This window comes from Gossypium hirsutum, chromosome D08 (assembly GCF_007990345.1).
Source record: "Gossypium hirsutum isolate 1008001.06 chromosome D08, Gossypium_hirsutum_v2.1, whole genome shotgun sequence".
NCBI classification, from domain to species: Eukaryota; Viridiplantae; Streptophyta; class Magnoliopsida; order Malvales; family Malvaceae; genus Gossypium; species Gossypium hirsutum.
Genome location: NC_053444.1, coordinates 64,560,779 through 64,580,809, shown reverse-complemented (window position 1 = coordinate 64,580,809; position 20,031 = coordinate 64,560,779). Strand labels below are relative to the sequence as shown.

Sequence of the window (20,031 nt, the reverse complement as noted above, 5' to 3'; positions counted from 1 at the left end):
ATGCAGTGAATAAGAGATGATCATAAACATACTTTGGCTTTTACAGCTTCCATACTTTAGAAAAAGTATATCAAAATAAATGAAGAAATAAAACAATCGAGAGGAAAAAACTATTATCAGCCAGCCATCATCAAAGTAGGTAGTCAGGGGAGGGGATACTCTGGTAACAAAATGCCATTGTCATCATACTGAATTACACCAGATTAATTCAGAGGCTTGCACTTTTCTCCCATTAATATCCTCTTCCTCCATACTTCTTCTTCCTTACTTTTTACTCCCACCACCTTTTCAGTTATCCTCTTCACCAACCATGCTATCTTCGGCTTCTGTCTTCTAGACTGCGACCAAGTCATGTCATTGCTTCCATTTCCTTCCTTCATTCCAAGAGTCCCCTTTCCTTCATTGTCGTCCACGCAAACAACACCTGAATCATCGTTGCCAACATAGCTGATCTTTTTCGAGTACGTCTGCAGCAATCTCAATCTCTCTTTCCTCTCATTTCCAGGCTCCACCACCATTGCCAGTTCCTCTTTCCCTTCATCTCCCTCTTCAGCCTCCACCATTTCCTTTTCATCGACTAAAACCATTACCCCATAATTAAAAACATACTCATCTTCACCATTTTTCTCCGACTCCATGTCAAGGCTTTCAATCATTTTCTTTAACTTCATCATCGCTTCATCGGAGGCAGCCTCAGGGGAGTTGTTATTTTTACCAAACACACTGGAAGCCATTGATCCAACCTTCTTCCTAAAACTCTCTTTCTTGTGGATGGCATCATTTTCACGGCGGCCATGATTTCTTCTTTGCATAGCCTTCACCAACACCTTGGGAATCTTGATTCGTATCGTTGGTTGCGGAAGTGTAATGCTTAAAACATAAGAGAAATGTGAGTTTTGGGAAACCAAAACCCCATTTCTTTCATGAATTTTGGCAGCCATCTTCTTTGTGTGTGTAGAGAGAATATTATTTTGGTTTTTTTAGTTCAATTTTAAGAAGCATTTAGAGTTGTATGAGAAGTGGGGAAGTATGAAGATTTACATGATCCAGTTTAAAATTTTTTTTTCCTATAAACTGCATGCTTATATATATCACGTTACAACTTTTTGGATAGATAAATATATGAAAAAAGATATTACAACTTTCTGGAAAGATAAATGAAGTGAAGATAAACGGTAAAAGTACTAGGGAGGCCCCGGTACTTAGGGGTGGATTGTATTTTGACCCTCTGCTGAAAAAATTAGAAATGTGCAAATTAGTCCATCATGGAATGTTAATTTAGATGGTTAATTACTAATTTGGTCCCTGAACTATAGCTAAAATATCATTTTGATTTTTTTAAAAATTTATTCTTAACAACAATTCTAAAAAAAAGAAATCTTAACAATAATATAAATCATTAAAAATATTAAAAATTATGTTAAAATATTTTTAAAAAATAATTTGATAAATTCTCTGCAAAATTCTTTATTATTAATAAAAGGAACAAGGTGACAGAGAACAAATTAAGGTGCAAGAGCATCAAAATTTCTGGTTCACTGCTAACAACAAGAAGATATTATGGTTGCTTCATCATCAAGCTTATCATGTCAAGACTAATGTAGGAGACGGTAGTCAGTTGATTAGTGACAGCTGAAAATTTTGAGGAGCAAGTGCGTCATATGCCTCCTTACGGGCTTCATACTTTTTTTTTTAAATAATTTTATTATAAGTTTAAATCATATTAGTTTTTTTTAAATGCTTAGAATCACGCAAAATCCCTCCTCAACCTATAAATAGAAGGATAGTGCGTTTTAGTGCATTCAAACCCACATCCTCCTGCATTGACATTAATATTCATGCCAATTAAACTAAGACTCAATCAGCAATTTCACAGTACTTGTTAATTAATTAGAATTGAAAACTTTTAGGGTTAATGTATTTTAAAACTATATTAAAAATTATTAAAATATAGTGAAAGCTAAATTTATTGAATTTTTAACATAATTTTTAATAATTTATATTTTTTTTAAGATTTTTTTTCAATTTTTTTAAATTATTGTTAAGAAAATTTTTAAAAATCAAACTGATAATTTAGCTATAGTTTAGGGATCAAATTAGTAATTAATCATTTAAATTAACGTTCCATGTTATCATTTAATAAAAAAATTTAACGAATCAGCTAATTTATATGTTTTGAAATGTATAATGACTAATTTAACCATTTTAAAAAAAAAATAGATCGAAATGCAATCCACCCCTAATTACATGGACTTCCCGATACTTTTACCGAAGATAAACCACTCCCTTTGGTACAAACAATAAATCAACCTAATATTCATACAATCCCTTTAATATTTTTAAATTAAAACAAAACTAATTAATAAAATATAATTTTCAAATAAAGGCTAAATATATAAATTGACTCTTGAATTTTGTCATTTTTTCTTAAGTTGACCCCTAGATTTTTTTTATCAAACTGGTCCTTAAAGTTGGTATCTGTTATGTAAAGTAATTCTTACCATAAAAACATTTGTTTTTGAACAATTGAGTGATGTGGCCAAATTAGGAAGTGACACCTAGACAAATAGGGGAACAAACATGTCTTTCCTTCTTAATTATTCTAAAAAATTCAAAAGGAGCTTAAAAATTTAAAAGAAAAAACACTAATTTACAAAATCTAAAAATATGTAAAAAATGAAAATTCAATATATATAAATATGAAAAAGATAAAAATATTTAAAATTTTAGAATTTTAGAATTTTACAAAATCAAATTGAATAAAAAAAATAGTTACAACTCTCTCTCCCTCTATTTTCTTCTTGCTTTTTTCTCTTCTTATCTATGTTAATTGAACTGGTTCGGTTGAGCACTAGTTCGAAAAGTAATTTCAAATTAATTAGATTGAAAATTAGCATGAATCGGTTGAATCAAATTATTTTAATTTTTTAAATTTTTAATATTTTTAATTGAATTGATTAAACCGATCAGATCAATCAATCAACGAATTTAATTTAAAAAAGCAGTGCTTCCTATCTTTCCTTCTTTTTTTCTCCCAAAATAAAACCCTACTTGCAACCACTTCCACCACCCTTCGGTCACCTTCTTTGTTGTTCCAACACCTCCGACCAAATAGTAGGGGATTTGATAATCTCCAGCAACATAAACATCCTTCAATTTTTTAAGCATTAAAAAGAAAAAAGAAACATGATAATTTTTAAGATTACTTGATAACGTATATTAATTATGAAAATATAAATAGTTTGATGACATAAATTAAGCATAAAAAAAAGAGAAATAAGAAAATTGTTGAGAAAAAGAAAATATTTAAGAATAAATTTAGAAAAAAAAGTTTAAACTAACCAGTATTATCACGTATTTGAAAAAAAAATATTTTTTATTTATTTTTAATAAACCTATGACAGAAAAAAGGTGTGGAGATCTGACTTTTTATTATTATCTATCTCAATTTTTTTTACTTCATTTTATATGAGCGTAGTATCATCATTTTTTGACACAATGTCTAGAATTGTTCATAGACTTTTCTCAGAATAATGCGCATCAACTGATTTGAACTCATCCTTTTGCACTGACAAAAATACCGATACTAACTAAACTAAGACTCTATCGGTGCATCTCAATTTTTATCTCTACCTTTTGCATCCATCATCAATAACAAATATTAATCCAACATTGAAAAAAAGTTTAAAATTTTTCGCTATGAAAAATCTTGGGATTTGCTGTGGACAAAGGGAACATGCCTAAATCATAAGTATCAACTTGGGATAATGTATCATAGAGGCCAAATATATATTTAAACAAAAAGAAGAAGAAATTTGCTCAAAAATAAGAAGCACAAGGACTTGTTGTACAATTTGACTTAAAAATTTTCACATGAAATGATGATATTAATATGCCACATCAGCTTTCCGTCACACAGAAGTAAACGACTCACTGACCATAATGTAAAATTGATAATGTTTGTGACCATATAGTAAAATTTAAAAGTTTGGTGACTAAAACATAATTTTAGGCAAATGGAAGTGACTAAACTTGTAGTTTATCCTAAAGTATATAGGGCCGAATTTATTTGGGCCGAATTTATTTGAAGTTTATTTATTTATTTTATCTTTCTTTTCAAGCAGAAGCCTCAGACAAACCCTCTTTCTTTCTTCTTCTTCTACTTCAGTTACCATTCATCGCGGCCGCTCTTAACCCTCCTTTTCAGGTGAGTCTCCCATATTCAATCTCATATTTATTTTCTAGGGAAAATTTCATCGTTATTTTTATATCAGATCGGGCTACGAGACCGACTTATTTTTTTTATTTGTATTTTAGATTTTGTGTGAATTTAGTGGATATATTTTAGGAATTGTAATACAATTTCGGATCGTAGTTTTATTTTATTTTTTATTTTGATTGGGAACTTGTATTTGGCTTCCTTCCTAGATTGAAGATAAAGTTTTTTTAAGATTAATTATTCTTTAAATTATTTGATTGATAGAAAACGGCGTTGTTTGTTTTAGGTGACCAAGGGCGGTTTTAAGAATTTGATTCAAAACATGGCGAATTTTGCGAAACCAGAGAATGCCTTGAAGAGAGCTGAAGGTTAGCTACAAAAGTTTGCTTTATTAGTTTGTTCGTTGTTTATTCAAATTGTTTTTTTTTTGTTAATATATGCTACCCATTGTTTAGTATCAGAACGATTATCTGCTGTTAATGTGAATCTGGGTCTTGCAGTCATTGCCCTAATTTTTTAAAAGTTTATGTTAGGTTGTGATATTTAATTATACTTTTATGGTATAATGTGTTTGTAATGTATTGACTTTGTGATGTGGTTGATGCAGAGTTGATTAATGTTGGGCAGAAGCAAGATGCTTTGCAGGCTCTTCACAATCTAATAACTTCAAAGAGATACAGAGCTTGGCAGAAGCCGCTTGAAAAGATCATGTTTAAATATGTAGAGCTGTGTGTTGACATGCGGAAGGGTCGTTTTGCCAAGGATGGTCTGATTCAATATCGTATCGTATGTCAACAAGTAAATGTTAGTTCTCTGGAGGAGGTGATCAAGCACTTCATGCATCTTTCTACTCAGAAAGCCGAGCAGGCTCGAAGCCAGGCAGAAGCCTTAGAAGAAGCTCTTGATGTTGATGACCTTGAAGCTGATAAAAGGCCTGAAGATCTGATGCTAAGCTATGTCAGCGGAGAGAAAGGAAAGGATAGGTCTGATCGTGAGCTTGTTACTCCTTGGTTCAAGTTTCTCTGGGAGACCTATAGAACAGTGCTTGAAATATTGCGGAACAATTCCAAGTTAGAGGCACTCTATGCGGTATTTCCTGTCTTAATGACTTTCCATAAATGTTCATCATTTGTTGCAACTATATCTGTAAATTTTCAATTTTTTACTACTACAGGAAAATTGACAAACCTGTTTTTAGCATTATCATAGGAGGGACTCTAGGTTCTTGCATACTATTTTTGTGTTCGTAGTCTTTCATTGAAAGATGAGTGGAACTGTTAATTAATTTGGTATTTAGAATTGAAGTATTCTTTGTATTACAATCTTTAAGCTTTAAAGGATAAGTTTTGAGTAACATAGGGACTTACAGTTGTTATTTGGTGAATTACAAAGAATTAACGAGGTTACTGAAAAAAAAAAGGAACATGGGAAAAAAAAAGATTTTGGTCTTGGGAAAATGATAATTAATTTAGCATTTGGAATCAATGCTTCTTTTTCTTTCTGTTTTTTTTGGGGGGGGGTGGTTAACAATCTTTTAGCTTGAAAGGTAAGTTTTCAGGAACATAGGATTTAGTTTGTCCAAAAAAATTGTTTTTGGTCTGGTGTAGGTGATTTCACCTGCACATCCTTACAGTTGAAACATAATGGCATTAATGTCCCTTGTTTTGTGTTTGTACTTGATAATGTCTTGTTTCCATGGTTATATGTAAAAATTTGGAATAACTAAGCTTTCTGTTTTTAAAAACTATCTTGTAGATGACAGCACATCGGGCATTCCAGTTCTGCAAGCAGTATAAACGGACAACAGAGTTCCGAAGGTTGTGTGAGATTATAAGGAATCATTTAGCAAATCTAAATAAATATAAAGACCAGAGGGACAGACCTGATCTTTCAGCACCTGAAAGTTTGCAACTGTATCTTGATACAAGATTTGAGCAGCTAAAGATTGCTACTGAACTTGGACTCTGGCAGGTATGCTTCTTGCCTTATCCACCTTTTTGTTCTTAATGGACGAGCTTGCTAGTGTAATGGATAGATCTTACCTGCTTCCTCTTGTTATGTTGGTCCTTACAGGAAGCTTTTCGTTCTGTTGAAGATATTCATGGATTGATGTCCATTGTCAAGAAAACTCCCAAGGCTTCCTTGATGGTGGTTTATTATGCCAAGTTAACTGAAATATTCTGGATTTCAGGCAGCCATCTTTATCATGCTTATGCATGGTTCAAGCTATTTTCACTTCAAAAAAGCTTTAATAAAAACTTAAGTCAGAAGGACTTGCAGTTGATAGCGTCATCAGTTGTTTTGACTGCACTGTCAGTTTCCCCTTACAATCAAACACGTGGTGCATCACACTTGGAACTTGAAAATGAGAAAGAACGCAACCTTCGAATGGCAAATCTTATAGGATTTAATCTTGAATCTAAACTTGAGAACAGAGAAGTGGTATGTTGTATTTTCATTTGATGTACTTTTGTTTTTCTTGACGTTAACCAACTCTGACATTATGTTTCTTACAGTTGTCAAGGTCAGCAGTTCTCACAGAGCTGGTATGCTTAAATTTTATGAGTTCTTTTTGCTTTGTTTCTTCTTTTCTCTGCATGTTACTTTTTTTTTGATGGCTTGTTTCTCATGAATTTTCAAAGTTTAAATTGTTCAAATAGCCTTTAAAAAAGAAGAAGCAAGATTATGGATGGTAATGTTGTCAATTACTGATTGTTGATACTCTTAACAATGACATTTCTCAAATCAATTTTAATATGGTAGAACTTAACCCAACTAGGGCCGCTAATCACAAACTATTTGGGTTTGGCTACATCACATAATTTCTCCATTGTTTAAGGCGAATAATCAATTGCTATATAGGCTTAACTCTTTATTTAGGTTATCATAGCCTTAAAAATCTGCTCTATTCCTGGATCTCTTTTTGGTCTTGAATCATTATATTCATGAAGTAATGGTTTCTCTTTGCTATGTTCTTTAAGATAAAGGAATAAGTCTTTGCATTTTTGCAAGTTAGACTTGAGTTCTCTCTCTCTCTCTCTCTCTCTCTCTCTCAGTTGTATGGGATACCAAATAGTACTGGCTCTACATTTATGTGACTAGAATTTTTAATATCTTTAGAGTCTTGACCAACTGCTTTTTGTTATTTCCTTTTTATTTAGATATCCAAAGGTGTACTTAGTTGTGCAACTCAAGAAGTGAAAGATCTTTACCATCTTTTAGAAAATGATTTTCTCCCTCTTGATGTTGCATCTAAGATACATCCTTTGTTGATGAAAATATCAAAACTGGGTGGGAAGCTGACTTCAGCTTCATCTGTTGCCGAAGTTCAACTCTCTCAATATGTTCCTTCCCTTGAAAGGCTTGCTACCCTCAGATTGCTTAAGCAGGTCTGTTTCTGTTTTTTGTTAATTTTCTTTTCATTGTTCTTTTTTATTTTTTACTTGTGTTAAGCTTAAGCATTTGTTTTCTTGTGTTTATGCTTGATTTACTTGCTTCTCCAGGTTTCCCAACTTTACCAGACAATGAAAATTGAGAGTCTGTCTCAGATGATCCCCTTTTTTGAATTTTCTATGGTTGAAAAGATTTCTGTTGATGCTGTGAAACATAAGTTCATATCCATGAAAGTTGACCACATGAAAGGTGCTGTGCTGTTTGGTAATACGGTAAGTTAGGATTTTTGGCTGCTTATGCTTATTTCTTTCTTGGATATTTCTAGGATTTATGCATTCTGTTCACATTTCCTAAAGGCCTCTGTATGGCACATGATATTATATTTCTTTTTCATTATGCTGTCCTTTTCAGGGTCTTGAATCTGACAAGCTTCATGATCACTTGGCTGTTCTTGCTGAGTCTTTGAATAAAGCAAGAGCAATGATATACCCCACTCCGAAGAAAGCATCAAAGCTGGGTGAAGTTTTACCAGGGTTAGGGGAAATTGTAGACAAGGAACACAAAAGACTTCTTGCACGGAAATCAATCATTGAGAAAAGAAAGGAAGAACAAGAGCGTCAATTATTGGAAATGGTATCCCCATTTAAAACATGAGGTTTCATTATTTAGCAAAATAACAGAAATTTCATAAACTTGTGCCCATGCTTTTGTTTGTTTTGATATGTTAGGAACGTGAGGAGGAGTCAAAGAGGCAGAATTTGCTGAAGAAAACTGAAGAAGCAGAAAAGAAGAGGCTTGCTGCTATGTTTGAGCAACAACGAGCTGAAAGAATTCGTAAGGAAATAGAGGAGCGAGAGCTTGAAGAAGCACAGGCACTACTACAGGAAACTGAAAAGCATTTGAAAAGGGGGAAAAAGAAGACAATTTTGGATGGGGTAAGTAGCCATTTTTTTCATCCAATGAAGTTCTTTTATTCATATTGAATTTGGTTTTTGACTATGAATGGGTGCATCCAGGAGAAATTAACAAAGCAAACCTTGATCGAGCGGGCTTTGAGTGAGCAGCTTAAGGAGAGGCAGGAACAGGAGAAGAGACTACTAAAGGTTGCCAAAACAATGGACCATCTAGAAAGAGCAAAGAGAGAGGAAGCAGCCCCCTTGATTGAAGCTGCTTTTCAACGGCGATTGGTAGAAGAGAAGGTGCTTCATGAACGTGAGCAACAGGTGAAAATTCCAGTTCTCGATTTTGTTATCCCACCTGTTTTTGCATTTAGAACATACCTTGTTTGCAATTCTATAAACGTATAAAATATTTTGTTGTGCTCAAGTTTGCTTCAACAGATGCCCTTCCTTCATTTGCGTATCCATCTCTAATGGATGGACTGTCAATCTATGTTGCACCATCTTTGTTTGAGAGGTTTTTGTTGCCATTGCCAACCTTTTGATTATATCATCTTTAATTCTTTTTTCCTTCTGACTTGTAGCTGGAAGTTGAGTTGAGCAGACAGCGCCATGATGGGGACTTGAAAGAGAAGAATAGGCTGGCACGTATGTTAGAAAACAAGGTCAGTACCTTTGGGATTTGTGGCTTTATGTTCTTGAGATAGAGAGAGCTCTTGGCAGAGATAATCTTCTTTGCTGGTTCCTACATCTTTTCCAGTGTTAGTCATTTAACATACACCTTTTGTTTCTGCTTTTCCACAGATGATTTTCCAGGAAAGAGTAATAAGTCGTCGGCAAGCTGAGTTTGACCAACGGAGAGTAGAGGGAGAGGAGAGGATCAAACAAATAATTCAGGCTCGGAAGCAGGAAAGAGATATTAAGAGAAAGAAAATATTTTATGTGAGGTCTGAGGAGGAGAGAATCAAGAAGATGCGCGAAGAGGAGGAGGCTCGTAAACGTGAAGGTATATATTTTCAATGAGATTTTTTCTTTTGAAAAAAGCCAGTTTATACTTGATTCATGAATTTCCCCTTCTCACATAATAGAATTGTCTCACCTCTTATTAACTTAAACAAATTTGAGTACTTTGTTCAGAGTCATATCAGTTATGCTTTTCTGTTATTTAAATTCTGTTTTCGTCATTATTTATTGGATCCTTGAAACTTGCAGAGGCTGAGAGACGAAGGAAAGAAGAAGCTGAACACAAAGCAAAAATGGATGAGATTGCTGAAAAGCAGAGGCAAAGAGAGCGAGAATTGGAAGAGAAAGAGAGGCTGAGGCGAGAAGCCCTCTTGGGAAGGGCACCGGAGGGGATTTCTAGGCCTTCTGAACTTCCTGCTGGGTCCCGTACAACTGAGCCTGTCGTTGCGACTCCAGCTGCTGCTGCTGCTGCTCCAACTACCGGGAAATATGTTCCTAAGTTCCGGCTAAGGCCTGAAAGCTCTGGTCCAGCTCCACCTTCTGAACCTGATCGATGGGGCAAGCCAGCACAGTTGGAGCCCGACCGATGGGCTGCTGGCAGCAGGGCTCCTCCATCGCAATCTGATCGCTGGACTAGTGGCAGTAGGGCTCCACCTCAGGATTCTGATCGTTTGGCAGGTGGTGGTAGCAGAGCTACACCTCCAGATTCGAATCGTTTTGGTGGTGGCAGTGGGAGCAGCAAGGCAGAACCCTGGCGACCTTCAAGGGCCAGGAACCCACAACGCGGTTGAACCGGCTGCTGGGTTGGAATGAATGCAGAAATTTTTGTACTTGGGAACTATTTATGGTTGTCAATGACAAATGACAAACAGCTTTGAGGCATATTGGTTTTTGGGGACGTTAAGACATGATAAAGTTGTATTATGTTTTTTATTTGTTTATTTATTTTTCCTTGGATGGATTACTGCATTTTGTATGTCGAACCTTTTAGACAGAGTTGTTAAGGCTGGATCTTGTTTCTTCAATTTTGTAGATAGGGTTTTTATTTTTATTTTTTTATATATTGCATTAGTTTCTTTAACGCTTTTCTCTTTGCCTTTTTCTAAAAAGAATACATTTAAGGTCCTTTAAGAATTGCTGCTATTGGACCTGAAATTTGATTTGAGCTCCACTGAATGCTATTATAGAAGCTCGAATCCAGCTTTAGGTAAAGTTGAGTTATTTGAGCAAAGCTCGTTTACATGATTTTTAATCGAAATTGTGCTTGAATTTATTTTGTATATAATTTTTTATATTTAAATGACAAAATTTACGGTCTGGGTTTTAAGCAGACATATTCTAAAAAATGTCTAAAAAAATTTATAGTTTGAGATGTTCTAAAAAAATTGAGTTTTAATTCGATTAGTATATGCATTGTTGTGGAAGGTGTGGACTCGAGTGTGTTGAAGCACATTATCTTTCTATTTATTAGTTAGATGATCAGAATTATAATGAGATTAATAAAAAAAAATTATTATAAAATTGGCATAGAAAAGAGGCTTTTCTTTGTTGGAGTACTAGTATTTACAACCCAGCAGGAGTAACAAGCACATTTAAGTTTAACGGAACGGAAAAAGCCCCACAAAAAGGCCCATCCTACTTCACCAAAACTAAAACCCTCTTCCCTTTCCCACCTTCTCCTTTCTACTGTATTGCTTGCTTCATCATCTCTTCATTTCCCTTGGGTTTTCTGAGTTTGGATCAAATCAAAGAAAACCAGTATGAGTTCATTCGCTATCAGATCGGCAAAGCTCCTTAGACTTTCTGTTTCTACGACACGCAACTCTTCTCTAGGTCTCTCTCTTCTTTTACGTTTATGGTTATGAGATTAAACATATTAATATAAGTAACTGTTTTCATATTTTTCATCTACATGCTTTGTTTTGTTTTATTTTCTACGGCCGGCATTACAAAAAAATTTTTAAAAAAATCTTAACTTCATCTTGTAATATGTGTATTATTTATGCTGATCAATGTGGGTTCTTTTAGCAATTTTAACAAACAGTTGATGCGCGTGAAAGAAATTTTTTTATTAATAAAACTGGAATGCCATATTGGTAAAACTTTGTTCACGAAAATGTTGTAGTTGCAGCGGGTGTGCAACGTACCTCCAAGATGTGGTATTCAACAGGTTCGCTTGATGACTTCGAAACTGAGGAAGCGAAAAGCGAAGAGATAGATGAGATTCTTGGCGACAAGCCTAACAGGCGTGAGCCACTGCTCCAAGGTGTCAGACCCGGAAAGGGTTGGAATTTCCGTGGTGTACACAAGGTATAACCTCTTGGTGATTGTGTGATATATAGCACATTTGTTACTGCAAATCTTAGATTGTAAATATGGTTCTTGCCTTTAATCACTAAAGGTGGTATAGGATAGGATCCTTAAGTGAATAGACATGGTACATGTAAAATAATTAAAATAGGCACAGAACTATTTTATATTACAAAAGAAAAACGTAAGGTTAAAAGTAAAATGTAAACTTGCATTAGATATTGTAATGGTTTAACCTGTTCTTTTTCTTATTATGAACATAAAATGAAAACTATTTATACCATAATTAATATAAGTGAATTTATTTAATTGATTGAAAAGGTAAGAAAGATATTAATTAATAACATGAATGTGATTTAAACTAAAAATATTATCAAATTTATCATACTATATTACAAATTCCCAAAAAATTAAACCAAATAAAAGAAAAACTTCTGAGGGCCAAACAAAATTTATCATATTTTTAAATAATTGTTAAGAGGGCTAAAAGGCATTTTTCAAAGAATTTGGGGGGTTGCCTTCCCATGTCCCCCTCTCTGTGAGCCCTGCTTAAATCCGCCCTTGATTAGAAACTTAGGTTTTTACTCTTTTTAAGTCCGACACAGGTCTTGGATGCATATCCAGATATGAATTGAGGATATGATCCTTTTAAGGACTCATCTTGGCAAAAGTTGAACATAACCATGTTGGACATGTACTTGTGTCCGACACCCAGATTGGAGTAACACAGGTTCTAAGCAATCACCTAGCTTTTTATGTGTGTGTGCCTGTCTCCGTATTCATCTTTTCTATTACCTTTAAAAGGAGAGGTAAACAAAGTATTACGCATTTTTTACAGGCAATTATTTGTGGAAAAGTTGGGCAAGCCCCCGTGCAGAAGATATTGCGAAATGGGAGAACTGTAACTATATTTACTGTTGGAACAGGTGGTATGTTTGACCTGAGAGTTGTACGGGACCAGAACACACCAAAACCTGTCCAATGGCATCGAATTGCTGTGCATAATGATATACTTGGGGCATATGCAGTTCAACAAGTCACAAAAAAGTAATAAATTCGTACTTCTGATACAACCTAAAGTCGGATTATCCTAGAAAATAGCACCGTGTTTATCTTTGTGTGTGTCTGAGGAATGGATTTTTTGATGCAGCTCTCAAGTCTTTGTTGAGGGTGACATTGAAACTAGAGTTTACAATGACAGCATAAATGGTGAAGTTAAACATGTACCAGAAATATGCATCCGTCGCGATGGTATGTGGCTTTTTATTGCCCTTATTTATCTCCCTTGTTATCCATTTTATTGTTTTAGGGCTCATTTATTTGTTATCTGTTTTTGATGACCTCATTATCGGGGTAGTGCTATATGAATTGATTTAAAACCGAGTTAAGTTCTTGAAGAAAGTAGACACCAGCAAACTGCATTCTGCATTGAACTATGCATTGATAATGTTTATATGGTTTTTATCTTAAGGAGTTCATCACCTTTGTAGATGATGCATTATCAATTTGTGACATTTGTACCTTGTAATATCTCCTTGCAGGAAGAATTCGTGTTATAAAGCCCGGTACAGGTGTTAACAATGTATCCTTTGATGACCTGAGTAAGTTTTCTTTCTAATTTCTCTTTGCTTAAAGTGGCATGTTAATACTAAGTTATTGAAACTACTAGCAAAGGGCATAAAACCTTCTCAGTTAGGTTGCACCTTCTATATCTTCAATCTTCTGATTAATGGACCTGACTGGTTGTGGCAGGTGAGGGATTGGTGTAGTTTGATCTCTAAGGGCACACTGTGGCAACTTTTACACCGAAAATGGGAGCAGCTGATGCTTCTTTGTATAAAAGGAAGAACCTTCTTATGTTTCTGCTGATTGAGCCAAGATGGAATTAATGCTTAGTTCATTTAGTTTCTATGAACCACTTGGTCATCATCATCTTGTTTTAAACCAATTGACAAAAACTCGATATGGCATTTTTGCCTTTCTTTGCTATTCCTCCCCTCTTAGTTTCTCCCTTTCATTTGAAGAACTGAGAATGTGAATTCATGATAATATTAAAGAGGTTGATATGAGGGACCATTTACGTTAGCAAAACGATTGCATCAACATTTTGAATATTTCCATCCTTTCGGTCCTGATCCAATGTTGCATCGATAAACAAGTTTTAGATGATTTTATAAACCAACTTCAGACAAATTAAGAATTTGTTCATGAACATAAATGAATCAAACTAGTTTTATTTGTGTTAAATTTGTTATTTGTTTATTTAGCTTGATAAAGGAATATAAATGAACAAAAACCAAACTACTTATAAATCAAACTATTCATCGAATATTCCCTTGATGATAAATGAGTTTCAAGTTTTAAATAAAATATCAACGAGTTTATTCATGAATATAAAGGAACTAAATAAGGTTTGTTCGTATTCAATTTGTTTAATAAACGAGCATCAAAATTTTATTCATAAACAAATAAAAATGAATAGAAACCAAACACTGTTCATTTAAAACTACTCTTAACAGTATGCGATCAGACTTTTCCTGGCTCAATGGCATGGTCTTATAGAGGCGCCATGTTGATGCTTTGAGGGCAGAGTAATGTGCAACTGAAGATAGTGGCCCTTGTTGGAGTGAAAGAGTACGTTATGGTTTTAGAAAGGAGTTCTCCATTGAAACAAATAATGTCTTGCAAGTTGACCTAAAGTCTTCATTCTTACCCTAAAACCTGATTATGGAAGAGATCTGAACTTATTAGGTGTATGAAGCTCCCTTTAGCAGGCTTTTTTAAGGCCTGCTATTGATGGCCTAACAGGCTGTAGATAGGCATTATTGCTGCCATTGAGTTTAGTCAGGCTAGAAAGTTGAGAAGATGCCCTTGTTAATGAAGAAGGACATCTGAAAATAGATATTGAGATATATATATTACACTGCTCAATCTTTCACTTTTACTTACAACATTCATGCTGTTAGCAATCAAAACTTATCACAAATATCTATCACATAGCTTCTTTTTTTCCGGAGTTGGTCGGTAAAACAGACAATGTAAACTCACAAACAATAATTGGCAAAACAACACCTAACTCTATCCGATAGCATAAAATCTTTGCCCGGAGTTTGGTTGGTAAAACAGCCAACGTAAACTCAAACAATAATTGGCAAAACAACACCTAACTCTATTTCTACCTTGATTCTTAGCCACATCTATTGCAATCACCAGGTAATGCAAAACCATAGCAAGAGAAAAAAAATATCACACCATATTTACTTTTGTTACCAAATTAGATGTTATGCGACCACCGTGGGCCTGCTTGGCCTTTTTCCTTCCATGGCATCTTTCTTTTTCCGACAGTTAGTGCAGAGAAACGGTCCTTCCCAGCGCTTCGAACTGTGTGAGAAAAATGGCCCAGAGCTCATTGTTAAACCCTCAGCTGGAGGTTGATCTACTTGACAGACTGCACATCGGAAAATCCCGGAGTTTGCATTCGTGGGGAAATCCTTACCCAACCTGCAACGGAATGGTTGCAACTAACATGTCAAATGTATGGCAATTCATTTAAGACCATTGATCCATATTCTTTCCCACATGCATTGACACCCAACATGAGTATTACAAAGCAACAAGCAAAACTGGACACTGATTAGCATTTAGAAGAGCAGAGAAGAATTCAAATGATACGAACCTTTCGGCAAGCACAGCAGAACCCTCTTCAAAGAGCTCCTCAACAACTCCAATGGCAGAAAGTTTATTTGTAGTCTTGTTTGTGAAATTTAGAGATTTCTTCCTGAAAAGAATTGAACTGAGCATATTCTGCTTCTTCCTTGGAGTTGAAGGTAGGACCGGTTGGTCAGACGGGATAATATCAACAACCAGACAGGTTGTATCATCCTTTAGGCCCCTCGACCTCAAAGCTTCCTAGAAAAGAGTAATAAACATGATTAGATATCAAAGCAAATTGAGTGGATAATACAAGGAGAAAATACCGGTCAGGTTATCACCTTAACAACCATCTTTGCTCCAAGGTCTGCTGGTAATCCCCGACAAGACTTGGCAGCCATGTCTGAAGATAAAGCATCCCAAATACCATCTGAAGCAATAATAAGTCGACCTCCAGCATTTGACAACTAAATTAAAATGGAAAACAAGTTTCAGGTTTGACTGTTTGGAAGGAAAAAAATGCATCAGCAATAAGGATGAAGATGTAACCTTCACTTGCTTAACGTGTGGTATCGGGACAATAAACTCTCCAACATCTGTGTCACCAATTGACCTAGAGAGGCATAACCCACCAGGCCAGCAACGAAGTGGACCAACCTACAAAGATTCAATCCATTAAGATAAAGGAGTTACAAACGTTCGCAACCTTCACAAACAATCCATTCCACCACCTATAATTCCTCCAATTGAAAAGTAGATTACCTCATTGCCCCCGAAAACATTAAGCCTTCCTACTTCACCCCCGCTGGCAGTGACACGCTCCCTTTCTTCTGCATTCTCTTCTAGCCTATGATCTACAGTCAGGAGAGAAACTATGCCCCCTTGGGTGTCTAATATACACCGAGAATCACCCACGGATGCAACAGTGACAGTCCATGCATCAATCACAACAAATGTGACTGTTGTCCCGGAAGTTTCCCCTGTCAGACAGATAGGTAAGCACGCAGCAGAATTTGACTGAGTGAAAACAAGTGCCATGAAATAGAATCGAATAAGTACCTCTCTGCTGAAATTCAATGTCCGTTTTCACAAAGCCAGCAACCAGAGCCCGAGGAAGGGCTTGAAGCCACTCCTCCCTACTGATGCCTTGCGGTATTGCACTCAAGATGTTACTCAATAAGTTCTCCTTTGCAAAAATGGCAGCTGATATACCATTATGCCCATCAAAAATCTGTGAATAAAACCAATATTAGGAAGCTCTAATAGTATTGCCAAATTTAGATTTATCAACTTGATCAGCAAGGGAGAAAAGAAGAAGAATCCTAAGAAACTTTGGTTATCATTTTTATGTGGACAAATTAAACAATATCATGCATTGACCAACACTCAACACGGAATCTCTTCCTTCCCACAATACAATTCAATTTCTCCCGTTTTCGTTCTTAATTTCTTGAAAACCTAACAAGACTTCATGTTTTGAAAGAGAAAGGAAGAGAATACCGCGAATACTGAAAATGACGTTGCTGGATTCCCGGGAATCCTCTGACAATCAAGTTTAACCAGAAAGTAATCTTCTCCTTTTTTGGCCAAAGCAGCTTGTCCGTACTTCACGAAAGGCTTCTCAACTTTCTCGTTTCTCAGCTCACGACCGATCAAGGTCGCAAGCGGAACAAGAGGTGGCTTCATCCTCAATACTTCAGCCTGGCTCATGTTAGTTTAGGTCTTAACATCTCCAAATCTCCAAAACACCCAAGTCCTAGCAATCCAAATGAAAACTATTTAGCATCACCACATCCAAAGATAAGAAAAACTTGCCAAGTCCATATATAAATGCTTAAAAACCCAGTTTAGTTCGATAAAAATCTAAAAGACTTGCAATAAGTTAAACAGTATCAATAGGTTAAAATCAAATTCCAAATTATCAACAATTTCATATACTATATAACTCATTATTAATCTTTAAAACACATTTTTGCCACTAAAAAACAGGATAAAAGTGAAACAAACAGATCAAAAGCTTCCCACAGCTTTTTTTCATCTTTGATTATATAAAATGGAAGACAAATCCAGATGAATTGAACTGCAAAAAAACCCAATGCAGCAACAACAATTGAAAGAAACGGCCTTACACACTTCACTACTTCAATTCACAAAAATTAAAACAAAAACCCAGAAAACTGATCTGAAAATTTCCACATATTAACTCATCTGTATTGAACTTTACACTAATCCCCAAAAAAGCAATGAGACAATGTACAAAACTTATCATCCAAAGCTAAATTCTTTACTCATTAAAATAATCGAACTCAAAAAATGTTACTCTTAACCCATAAATCTACAAAAAAAGATTAAATAAAACCAGAAAATCAAAACCAAGCCATTTTCAACCGTTTGATGAGAAACCCAAAATTCAATTCAAGATCCAAATTTTAACAGTAAAAAAAAATCTGAAAAATGAACTGCCAAAAGCCCCAAAAAAGAGAACTTTTAAGAAACCCAAAAGAACTCACAGTTGAAAGATGAACAAAGTTAAACTTCAGATCGAGCAGCTATGGAGATTCATTGGGTGTCTGTTCATTTTCTGTCTGCATGTATAAAAAGCATTCCTTTTGTTGTGTTTTTCTGGCTTCCGAAAATCAAAGCTGAAAAAAAAACTAGAGAGAGAAAGAGATAGAGAGAGATTCACAGTGATTTGATCGAAAAAAAGTAGAGAAAGTTAGGGAGAGAGAAACGCGGGGTTCAGGTGCTGATTTTTGGACAAAACACTTCGATAATGACATTTATGTCCTAAATCTTAATCCTTTTTCCTTATAATAAGGAATAAATTATGAAACAAAAATAAAACCTCTAAAGTAACAAAACAGCCCCTTTTTAATAATTTATTTTAAAATGAGGGTAAATATTAAAATTATACATAAAATTTTGCCCCGTATCGAACGCCATTTTGGCCAAACAATCAGCGATGCTATTAAGCTTCCTGGAAATGTAATATATGACCCAACTTCTAATGTTGCCTAGACGTTAATGAATTCTTCTAATAAAAGTAAAATTTAAAACCTATAAACATAATATTTATCTTTTTAATATATTATATATGACATATTTTTTAAATTTAAAGATTTTGTCTTTTTACATAAATCTCGCCATGATCCCAAATCCCAATACTATTTCACTGTCTAGAGCACCATAATTTAACTTGCTTAAAGAAAAAAAAACTATTTAATTTTCAATTTCTTTATTTAGTTTTTTCCCCCTAAAGGAAATAAAAAAAAGTTTATTTTTTATCAAATATTCTTGAAGAAAACTACGCTAACTGGCCTTTTGTACAAATATTATTCTACAATAAAATTAATTTATTTTTATTATTTTTTCTATGAGTTCTAAAATTATTCTATACCCAATATAAAAATTGAACTCTCGACCTCTACTTAAATAGGAAAAACTTTCATCACCTCACTTACATCATTTTTAATACTCATGATGTAAAAATATTATTAAAAAAGTAGGATGAGATTATATGTGATGTAACTATCAATTCATCCTTAAAATTGAATATAACCATGATGTAAACATATTATTAAAAAGGGTAAGATATAGGGATGTGAAAAAAAAAGTGAAAGTGGTTTTGACTTTTGATTTTTCCCCCCTTATTTTTCACCTCCTATAAGTCTATATTATGAAAGAAAATCTCTATCAAATATCCTATTCTTAATGAAAATTGGGTTTGACTTATTTGCTCATTCATCGACAGAGAGTTCTTTTCTGTATTAAAAAGAAATTAAAAAAAGAAGATAATGGGAATTTGCTGTGTTTTGGCTGGCAAGAAAATAAGGTGGGGTTGAATTTTTCCCGAGAAAATAATGGTGGGGCTGAGAGAAAGCTACTTGTTGTTTAGGTGAGGATTAAGATTACCAAAGTCAGGGGTTGCTTGTTTAAGACAAATTAACAAATTTATATTCTTTTTCATAAAAAAACATTTGTTTATTATTTTTCTTGTATCAAATTATTCAAGAAACCTAATGGATAAATCTAAAAAACATACATAAATTTTAGTATATACAATGTGATAAATAAATTTGAATTTTTTTAATTATATATAAAAATTTATTTTAATTTAATTTTAGTAACTTTTAACATAATATTATTTACGATTACGAATTACATATATCAACAAATATTTTAAAATATGTATAATTAAATAAAAAATAAAATTTCATATATATATAATTAAATTAAATCAAAATTTATATATCATGTTATTTTCATCACATTATTGTTTCTTTTTCTTTATAATCATAGTCCACCTAGTGGAAATTGCAAGCTGCCTCTCACTAATTTCCATATATATTATATCTTTGACTTTGTATGTATGAACTAAAACTGGGATGATAATTTAGCAAGAAAGATATGAAATAAAAAATTTAAGAAAAAAATAAAGAAATCAAAATATTGGGTTATACTATTATTATTATTTTGTATTATAATTATATTTAGAATATTTTGGATATATTAAATAATTTATATTTAAGGTTATGGTTTGTATTGAAGGGTAGCTAGCCTAAACTTTGTGGGAGTACTTGTCTTCCTCTTTAATGG

General features: G+C 34.0%; 4 protein-coding genes across 5 annotated transcripts; 2 read left to right on the top strand and 2 right to left on the bottom strand.

Annotated features, from left to right (window-relative positions):
• Position 1: 1 nt before the first annotated feature.
• On the bottom strand, positions 2-601 carry LOC107899071 (uncharacterized). The gene has a single exon (XM_016824684.2). The coding sequence runs from the start codon at positions 585-587 to the stop codon at positions 204-206; it is 384 nt and encodes a 127-aa protein (XP_016680173.2). The 5' UTR covers positions 588-601; the 3' UTR covers positions 2-203.
• Positions 602-4,063: 3,462 nt separating this feature from the next.
• On the top strand, positions 4,064-10,499 carry LOC107899069 (eukaryotic translation initiation factor 3 subunit A). Its single transcript, XM_016824680.2, has 14 exons — positions 4,064-4,207; positions 4,506-4,587; positions 4,827-5,308; positions 5,975-6,190; positions 6,293-6,661; positions 6,736-6,765; positions 7,381-7,608; positions 7,723-7,884; positions 8,024-8,245; positions 8,341-8,547; positions 8,629-8,835; positions 9,096-9,176; positions 9,316-9,517; positions 9,724-10,499. The coding sequence occupies exons 2-14, from the start codon at positions 4,542-4,544 to the stop codon at positions 10,263-10,265; spliced, it is 2,994 nt and encodes a 997-aa protein (XP_016680169.1). The 5' UTR covers positions 4,064-4,207; positions 4,506-4,541; the 3' UTR covers positions 10,266-10,499.
• A 146-nt stretch (positions 10,500-10,645) lies between these two features.
• LOC107899067 (single-stranded DNA-binding protein, mitochondrial) lies at positions 10,646-13,860 on the top strand. Of its 2 annotated transcripts, none has more exons than XM_016824678.2 (6): positions 10,646-11,307; positions 11,600-11,784; positions 12,623-12,831; positions 12,935-13,035; positions 13,326-13,385; positions 13,537-13,860. In XM_016824678.2, exons 1-6 carry the CDS (start codon positions 11,235-11,237, stop codon positions 13,551-13,553), a joined length of 645 nt encoding a protein of 214 aa, XP_016680167.1. In that variant the 5' UTR covers positions 10,646-11,234; the 3' UTR covers positions 13,554-13,860. The 2 variants fall into 2 exon arrangements, with proteins under 2 accessions (XP_016680167.1, XP_016680168.1); XM_016824679.2 differs by having other exon boundaries at positions 11,074-11,307; positions 11,606-11,784.
• Positions 13,861-14,760: 900 nt separating this feature from the next.
• On the bottom strand, positions 14,761-18,394 carry LOC107899066 (probable protein phosphatase 2C 5). Its single transcript, XM_016824676.2, has 8 exons — positions 17,946-18,394; positions 16,936-17,191; positions 16,495-16,666; positions 16,198-16,415; positions 15,985-16,092; positions 15,777-15,902; positions 15,461-15,693; positions 14,761-15,285 (listed from the first exon to the last, which is right to left on the bottom strand). Exons 2-8 carry the CDS (start codon positions 17,143-17,145, stop codon positions 15,066-15,068), a joined length of 1,287 nt encoding a protein of 428 aa, XP_016680165.1. The 5' UTR covers positions 17,146-17,191; positions 17,946-18,394; the 3' UTR covers positions 14,761-15,065.
• Between the last annotated feature and the right edge of the window lie 1,637 nt (positions 18,395-20,031).